The 9,682-nt window shown below is 36.7% G+C and overlaps 1 protein-coding gene across 1 annotated transcript; it reads right to left on the reverse strand.

Moving 5' to 3' along the window:
• Window positions 1-7,575: 7,575 nt before the first annotated feature.
• On the reverse strand, window positions 7,576-9,038 carry LOC129303789 (protein GLUTAMINE DUMPER 5-like). The gene has a single exon (XM_054943308.1). It carries the CDS (start codon window positions 8,564-8,566, stop codon window positions 8,081-8,083), a length of 486 nt encoding a protein of 161 aa, XP_054799283.1. The 5' UTR covers window positions 8,567-9,038; the 3' UTR covers window positions 7,576-8,080.
• Between the last annotated feature and the right edge of the window lie 644 nt (window positions 9,039-9,682).

Genomic DNA, 9,682 nt, shown 5'->3' on the forward strand with positions numbered 1-9,682 from the left:
AGCCATGCAACTATACACATGATGAATGAAATAAGGTAGGGGAGGGTTAGGGATGGAAGAAAACTGAGGGGTACCAATGCAAAGACATGAAGTGCTATTAGAAGAAGCAGTGTGAAGGTAACCGCGTCGACGAACCATGGTCGCGACGATGAGTAATGCTCGCTCGCCATTCTGCTCAGAAATTCGTTAATACCAGAGACCCAGAAAATGCTTGGTTAAGTTTTTTTTTCCCCCAGATCAACTGCTTTTAAATATATATATATATATATATATATCTTTAAAAAAAATTTAAACTCCTTTTTCTAAAATAAATTCCACGACCTTTTTTTCTCCCAAAAAAATAGCCCTGGAGAATATCAAAACATTTTTGTTTTTTGTAAACAGGAGCGTTTGATTATGTTATTGGCATACGACTCATGTTATGTGTCCATTCGAATTTTATAAAATTGAAAATATGATCACTTCATGGAAAAAATGAATTCATCTATGAGAAGAGGAGGAGGTGGAGGAGAATTTTTTTTTTTTTCAAAAAATGAATTCAATGTGTTAGAACAAAATTAATTCCATTGCCGGAAGTTGGTGAAGTTGACATCCTGAGAATGGAGCAAAATAAGAAGGTCTTGATAATTTTTTGTTGAGCTAAAAGGAAGAATGTTCCACTTGTCAAGCACTACATCAAAAAAGCCAGTAACAACAATCCTATCAAAAAATTCATTTAAATCTTCCCTTGGAACAATGAAACAAATTCTCAATCAAAATTATCAACTAATAATAACTCAACCAAGAGAAAGAAAAAAACAAAACTGACAAGAATTAGTTCACTTAATAAGAAAGTGACTCATAATCTTGCTTCTAATATCAGTAAATAATTGGGTGTTTAGCAATAAAGCTGGTATGACCCTGGCAGATTTTTGTGATTTAATTCACTTAAACAAGAATTGTGTACACAAATACAAGGAAAAGAGAGGGAGAAGGGGGAATAAAAAGACAAAAACGAGGCCTGTAACATTAGAAAAGAATGGCAGATGAGAAAGAGGACTCAAAAACTGTGAAAAGTTGGCAAAGGCAGTTGGGGCCGCGGCTCCCCTACTGTGAAATTCAGACCATTTAAATTTAAAAATTTAATTTTTAATTTTATGTTATATTTATTAAAATAAAATATTTATATAAATTATTAAAAAATTTAATAAATCTTATTAATAATTTGAATAGCCTAAATCTGTATTTTCAAAATTAAAATTTATAAAAAAATAATATTAAATATGCATTATTCAAAATATATCTGAATAATCAATTTATAAAATTTATAAAAAAATTTACTATCCAAATTACTATTCAAAAATTTGGTAAAAAATTTTAGAAAATTTATTTTTTAATAAATTTAAAATAAAAATTAAAACATTCAATTGCCAATCCAAATCTCCCCCAAGGTACAGTGGAGCTGTGGAGAAGCGGCTTTGTGGGAAAGCAAAGCCAAGTCCAATACCTTCATTGTCCTCTATGGCCTTAGCAATGATATTCCTTTAGTTAATTTTGATCTTATTTATAAGAAAAGGAGAAATTAATTTTAATTTTATTTATTGAACATTTCACTATTTTAAATACTCATTTTTACCTTTTTATCTTTATTTAATGTTAAAAATTATTAAAAATACTTTTTTTTTGTCTTTATTAAATGCAAAAGTAAAAACTTACTAAATTTAAAGGCTGAATTAATGAGATTTAATGTATGAAGAATAGATCATGTAACTCCGTTCTTTTTTTACTACCGTAATTTTAACAAGAAAAAAGGCGTTGCCCTATATATGTTCGCTACATGCATCGCGACTAACATACATTATAAAATGAACAAGTTGGTCATGTTTTTCACATTTGGCCCTGAAAAAAAATGAAAAAAACTCATACAAGAGATGGGCTAAGCCTAGGTAGAAATTATATTACGAAAAAGGGGTTTGAGATTACATACAACCAAAAGAAATAAGGTCCCTTATAAACACCGGGGGAACCTCAAACAAAGAGGAATAGTTGATACCTCTTTAGCTAATCTATTAGCTACTTGATTTCATTCTCTTGGAGCATACCGAACTCAAATCTTCCATTTCCATATGAGCATATTCAGTAGGTCAACGAATACCAAGCTACTCGTGTCATTGTTGTTGTCTCTAGTCAATTGGTCCACTAGATTCTTGCAATCGGATTCCACAAGTATTTGTTTAAATCCAAAGTCCTAGGCAAATCAGAGACCTTTCAAAACAACCCACTCATCCACTTCATGAGGCGTTACAAATGCTCAAATTGTGAGAGAAACCAACTATCCAATGCCCAGTATGGTCTTTCAGAACTCCTCCAAATCCTGCTTTCATACCACCTGCTGCAACTACACCATCAACAACGGATAAATTTTTTCTTTGGAGAGCAAGCCACACACACACACACACACACACACATATTTTTTTTCTTTTGGAACGACAGAGGGCCAAGCCCAAATTACATTAAAAACTTAAAAAGGAAACAGGGGATTGTAATCCCAGCTGTTCTCTCTGCACAACGTCCCTAAAAAAAAGGGTGCGTCATCGGAAACAGCAGAAGTAGAGATCTGCAGTCATGTTTTACTATTAAAATAAAGAATTGCGGTCTTGTCTCTCTTTCTTTCCCCAAGGAATTATGGTGTTTGTTTATTCACAGATTGGTCGAGAGGCCCTGTGTCGAATATGGACCAAGGAGCTGGGCCTCCAAAGCCAAAGTCCAAGTATTCTTGGAGGCGTTAACGAACCAGCGTCAGCTGTTCGTCAAACTTCATCAGAGTTTAATTTCCTTTATATTTTCATTATTACTTTTTTAATATATAATTTTTCAAAAATTTAACCAATCCCTGTAAAGTTGTTAAAATAAATACTTATATTATTATCGACATAAAAACTAAAAATACAGGAAAAAAATACTTTAAAAATATGTAATTATAAATAAAATGGGAATTTTTGTAGAACAAATTTAGTGAGGAGCAACGGAAAAAGCAACCTGTATTGGCGTGGGACACTGTGGAGCTGGAGGATGACTGAGCCATATTCCCAGATATTTAGTCCCCACCTTGCCTTATATGTTTCTTAGGAACGAATCCTCGCAGCTCCCTGGAAATGAAGAATTTGCCTGTGTTTTCGATTTAATTAGCATATCCCCTATTTTCTTTATTCCTTCTTCGAAATGACTGTTGCAGTGGTATCTTTGAATCTACGTGGATATTGACGCCAAATGCAGGGGATAGATGGCTCTCTAGATTATACTCTTATTTAGTTTGATACATGTCATCTATCTTTCTTCAGTGACAGAAGCACTGATCTATCATATTTGTATTGCAAAGTCCACCTTATACATGCTTGTCGCCAGTTTCACGTGAACACGTTCGTCTTGTTTTCTGAAAGCTGGCATGACACTGCTTCAATCTCATAGGTGTGTTTGAATTTCAATTGAAAAAAAAAATTAATTATTAGAACATGTGATGTTTGAATAATTTTTTAAAATTAATCTTGATAAAACTGAGGATGTTTAAATAATTTTTTCAGAATCAATATTAAATGGGTAATTTTACCATTTAAAGTGGCAAGTCAATAACAGTCAGAATTAATTTTTCAAAATGAAAAAAAAATAAGTTTATCCCAAATGAAATTTTAGAAACTAAATTCGCAGTTTGGAAAAATTAGGGATAAAATGTTTTCAAAACTGTATTTTTTTTTTTTTGCCTGAATTCAAAACCATAGTTTTAAATCTAGAAATGAGCTAAAATTGTAACTTACTGCTAAAGTGTGCTCGATTCATGTTCTTTTCTGGCCACTTTTTGGATTGAATTAATTAATATTTGTCGACATAAAAAATTAATGAATTTATTAAAGTCGGACAGGAGTATTCGTGATTTTGAAATTAAGCTCCTCACGTCACGCTTACATCCCCAAAGCACGCCTCAAAAGGAACAAGCGAAAGTAAATTTAAGGGAGGGAGGGAGGGAGGGAGGGAGGGAGAGGGAGGGAGTATTTTAAAAAATCCTCCATTACCTTCACCAACCACGAGATTCATGGGATTCAACATAATAGTGGACAACAGCAACATAATTATCTCAATCAGCAATCAACAGTAGTACAACAGATTTGGAGAATATGATGATCAGATCGAGTCACAAATTGATCAATGTCAACATAAACTTTGCTATGAAATGGTGGGCGATGCCGTTAATTGCTATAATAATTAAAATCACAAGCTGTAGATGATGCTCTCGAATGAATGACCAATTACCAGACGAGAATTTCCTGCAGACTATGGAAACGATCCCCCCAACAGTGAACATTTCGTACAAGGCTCACCATACTCGATGTTCAATAAATCAATCTGTTTGCCATTTTGAATCTTTTTTACGTTGGGTTGTTTCACTGTCGCTGATTTATATGGCGAACATATATATATATATATATATATATACCTGCAATCAAAAGTGAAAATTGAAGCTATGCATGATGAAGAGGACTAGGGATCGAAGAAAACGGAAGGGTTTATGAACACAAAGACACGAACTGTTTGAAGAAGGACCACTAATTAATGTACCGTGAATGCGTCGACAGACCATGGTCACGACTCTGAGTAACAAAGGTCACTTCATTTACGTTTGGATCACAAATTCTTTCACAGATACTTCCTCCATCCTTACCATCCTTATATATAAAATATTTTTAATTAAATCACTCAAATTAATATATCTAATTATAAGCACAATAATATTTTAATTTTTCCTTCAATTATTGTAAATAAAAAATAAAATTTTTTAAATAAATTAATGAGAGTACTTATCTTTTTTCTTTCTAATTTAATAAGAGTATAATGGTCTATTAATTAAAAAATATACTAACAATCTTTTTATATTTAAGAATAAAAAAAGATTATGAAAAACTTTTTATATATAGGAATTGATGGAGGACCACAGATGTATGGTCAAGTTTTATTGTGGATCTACTGCTTTTTTTATTTAAAATGACAATAATTTAAAGACCTTTTTATAAAATAAAAGTATTTACATGCAGGTATCCATGTAAAATAAAAAAGGCAAAGAGAAAAAAAAGTTCTGCATATTAATAATTAAGGACAAAATTAATTCCATGTCACCAATGATTGTCGAATACTCCTATATGACAACCAGATCCCAGCGCATCTCAAGTTTCAAACAGCGTCACTGTCTTCCCAAGTAGTGAAGATGACGCCGAGGGAACGGACAATTCAAGTACAATTATGTACGGGGAAAGGGTGAATCAGCAAATCAAACAGGAAGGCGCGGAGCTACATGGAAGAATATTCCATTTACCGAGGACTAAATTACAAAATAATAACAACAGACCTATTAAAATTTTTCATTTTGAAATAATAATTGTCATGTAATAACTCAACCATTGAAATAAAAGAAAGAGTAAACAGTAAGAAGGCGACACAGAATTTGCAAGGATGTGTGTTCAAATCTTGGTTTTTGCCCTCTACTCAGTTAAGCTAAACTTGAATGGATAAAAAACAAAGAGAGGAAAATAACCACACAAAAAAAGGGGAAAGCCAGGTAGGGATGGAGGAGGAGGACTCGGAAATAGTGGGGATGTCGGCAAGGCAGTGGATGGTGCATTGCTCTTACGCACGACGAGCGAACCAACCAATATCTTCATCGTCCTCCATCACCCCTTCGTCAATAATTAATAAACGAAGAAAAAAGATACAAAGAGCAAGAGAGAACAATCAGGTAGTTGTTTGAGTGGGCCTTCTTCGAGGGGCATGGCAATGAAACCCAGAGCTTTATATAGACCACAACTCATTCCTTTTTTTTTTTTTTTAATTAACATGCATTGCTCTCCAAGTCATGCGTCTCCAGCACGAAATTGAACCATACATTATATTATTAAAAAACAACAACTTGGTCAGGTTTTTCACATTGGTCCCCTCGCCCCAACTAACCCCCCCCCCATCTTCCTTGCAAGCCTTGGTTTGGAGAGCAAGGCATCTACATGAGAAGTGAATCATTATTTCTTTTCTTTTCTTTTGTTTTTTTAAAGGAATTGATTGTTTCTTTCTACACGGATCTGCTGAGAGGCCCATTGTAGAATTTGGACTAAAGAGTCGGGCCTCCACCCAAAGTCCAAATATACGCAGTCCAGGGAGGGAGCAGAAATAGCGTGTTGTCACGGCGAGGCGACTACGGGGGAGCTGGACTTCGAATTGAGCTTAGACATTGGGCTCCCTTTACTTGGAGCCCTGGACACTTTTTTTTTTTAATCATTATATTATTTTTTTTAATTGCACACATGTATTTTTTATTGATAATAATTATATTTGAGATATGATTAAGTATTAAATATATGTATTTTTTTTGGAAGGAATTCAAATCAAAGGTTCCTTATACTGTGAAGGATTAGTCCATTTCACTACACCAAATTCAAAAAAGGGAAGGGTGACATTACAAACGTATATTGATTAGATATTTATATATGGATATTACTTATTCATGTATGTTAAACTCCAGGGTGGTCGTGAGTTGGGTGATGGAAACGCTGTGGATGAGGGCAAGAAAAGGCAAGGGGAGGGAATGCTTGCAGGCTTACTCGTAAATTTGTTATGTAAATGATAAATAGCGGTAAATTCCAAAAAGTAAAACGAGGGAAATTCTGCAACAGGAGGGAAGCATATCCCGGAGGTTGTGCCTGAACTGTTGAGCCCCCCCCCCCCTCTCTCTCTCTCTCTCTCAGTTGTCTGACATGTCATGATTCATGCTTTCGGTCTATTTCCATAATATTTTTAAATAGGGCTGCGGGGACATGTGTTGGAACTTGTGCAGCGGCTTTTCAACCAAAAATGGGGTGAAGGCAGTTCACTTGACTTGGTTTGAGGTCGGGTGAGTTTCAGAGAAGCAAGCGCGATGTGCTCACTTTCTCTTCACGGTCTCCGACCTGCATTATTTATTTATATCGCATCGCATCGCCCTGCCACTCTGGACACTGGTAGTTTCGGATTTATTACCATTAATGTCACTCCAATTTCGGCCTTTGCTAGGCTCCTATATATAGTACTTTCGCATTGTGAATTGTAGGAACCATCGTTGGTGCGGTTTTTCTTCTCCTTTTTATTATTAATGCCTCCCGAGAGCGTTCCGAGATATAAAGCCGCCTAATTTATTTATTTGTGTAAATAGGGAAAACCGTCCCGTGCCAGAGGAGGAGGTAAATTTTACAAGTATTGAATACTTATATTATTTAAATTATTAAAATTTATATTGATAATTTTAAATTTATATTTAACTTAAATTAATAAATAAATAATTTTATTTAAACTATTAATTTAAATTTTAATAACTTCAATGATATAAGTATTTAGTATCTATACTAAATAGAGCCACCAAGTCCAAATTGAGGGAGAGATCATCCTCTACGACGGCTGATTGCAATGCTATGCAAAGCGACTTTGCTCTCTCCGAAATTCAGAATCCAGAGTGTTCACTATTTCGTTCGCTCTTCAGGATAAACGTCAAAACCCTGGCTTTATTTTCCAAAAGAAGAAGCGAACTCGAACTTTAACAGATCCACATTACTGGCTACATTAATTGACAGTGCAGTCAAACACAACAGTAAAAGCGACGCGGCCTCCCGCAGCCGCCTAAGCTATGCTCTGCCACGCTCCGTTTCTACCCTGTTTATAACTCTCACGTGTCGCCCTGCGCCCGTGGATCCACATTTCTCTCTTTCTCTCTCCCCTCCCTTCAGGTCTCGGCTTTGTCTCTCCGTCGGAAAAATGTCAAGATAAGTGACGGCTTATTTATTTTCCAGTACGCACAGGAATCTGCCCGTTCTTTGAATGAAACGTGAGTTCTCATTTCTAATTCTTCTCAACTAAAATTTACACTTCCCGAATCGTGGAAGACCAGCAAGGTCGATGGCCCAAAATCCAAAATACGGGCAAGATACGAAGAGAAGAAGAAAGTAAAAATGTTCACAAAAATTAGAGACAAATGTGATTCTCAATTTCTCAGACTCCCTCGCGCTCAAATCTATTACCTAAAACACGACCATCTTCACTGCTGGTTTTGTTGTCGCTGCTCGTCTTGGTGACCTTGGTGGTTGTCGCACTCTGGCTCCTTCCCAAGCTTCTCTGAGTTGTCGTGATCGTGGACCCCAATCTTGCCTATTCGGTCTCCGAGAGATGACGACTTGGAGCACACCGGGGTGGCCAAGAATGTGGGATTCTCGTCTCCGGCCATAATGACCAGAATCTTCTCCTCAAAAACCTTGACGGCTTCCTTGTTGGCAGAGTCGCTCTGTTTCTGGGCTTCGCCGCTCTCCAAGTCTCCGTCTTCGCTTTGCAAGAAGCTAGAAAGTTTCCAGTAAGAGCAGGCTAAGATCAAAAGCGCAAAGGCTATGAGACCCAGCATGGCAGCAAGCCCTCCGAAGAGGTAAGGAACCGGAGAGTGCCATGGAGAGCGCTGAGCAGAGCCCAATGAAAAAGCGACAGGGGCCAGGGAACTACTGGAGGGACTGAAAGATTTGGGAATAGTTCTCATTTTAGCTTCTGGGTACGTAGCCTTTACTGTGGAAATTATGGGTGCAGGTGGGAGGAGAAAGTGGAAGATGATTAGATAGAGGAGACAAATGGGAATGTGAGGTTGAAGAACGAAGGGGCGGGGCAGGGTATTTATAAGGAGCGAGAAAGAAACAAGTTTGGAAGAAGATGATTAGATACCCGTGCGGTGCACGGGGCACCTGTGCTTGGCTTTTTTCCACGGGACTCGGCTTCGTTCGATTGTTGGAATTGTTGATTCAAAGAGAGGAGGGAGGGGGTTGGGCAAAAAAAGAAGAAAAAGAAGAAAAGAAGGAAAAAAGGCAGGGCAGGGTTACTCGAATTCGCAGTAGTAACAGGAACCAACCCTTGCGTTTGATCGTGGGTTAGGTCGTGTTAATCTTGTGTTTCTGATTGGACTTAAAGCGTGGCGTGGGTCCCCTTTTCGGGATTTATTCTTTCTTCCCCTGATGATTTCAGTTACTTCTTTCACATCATATAATATTTATAAATAATAAAAGTAATTCTTCTGCTGCTGCAGAACGAAGGCCGATTAAACACGCAAAAGGGGTTGTGTGGCATTGTAAATAGGGACTTGAGAATAGAGTCGTGTAATTTGTTGAGTAATTGGCTTTTCTTAAAAGATGGATGTCCTAAATAGCTTCTTTTCCTCTGCGCCTAAATAGCTTCTTTTCCCCTGCGACTCACTTCATTATTTTCATTCATCACTGTTTCAGAGCTCTCGAGTCTCGATATACTCTTCTCTTATCATCATCCTTAATCACTGGATTCTCACTTCTCAGTGTTCTCGTCTGTTGTCGACGTTCTTCATGATCAGTGTGAAGATGGAGGAGGGAAAAGGGGAAATGGCGTCTGAAGAAAGAAGAGAGAATGAGATGCGAAGAAGAATGAAAAACTGGAGAGTAAATGATGAGGAAAGAAAAAAAGAAAGGGAGGGAGCAAAGTTACCTCTTGGGTAAAGAGAGGAAGTCAAAAACACTGGAGAGAGAGTGGTTACTTACCGAGTAAAAGAAGGGATTTGAAGTTACCACCTAGCGTCCCTTTTAAATGTGGAAAATTGTTTCAGGAAGATGGGCTTAGTACCCAGTAGTCCCTCTAG

Source organism: Prosopis cineraria, unplaced genomic scaffold (assembly GCF_029017545.1).
Source record: "Prosopis cineraria cultivar Desert tree isolate PC_DT_omini unplaced genomic scaffold, ASM2901754v1 PC2, whole genome shotgun sequence".
In the NCBI taxonomy this organism is placed as follows: Eukaryota; Viridiplantae; Streptophyta; class Magnoliopsida; order Fabales; family Fabaceae; genus Prosopis; species Prosopis cineraria.

Coding starts and splice junctions, on each gene's coding strand:
- LOC129303789 (XM_054943308.1), bottom strand. CDS start 8,566: ATGAGAACTATTCCCAAATCTTTCAGTCCCTCCAGTAGTTCCCTGGCC.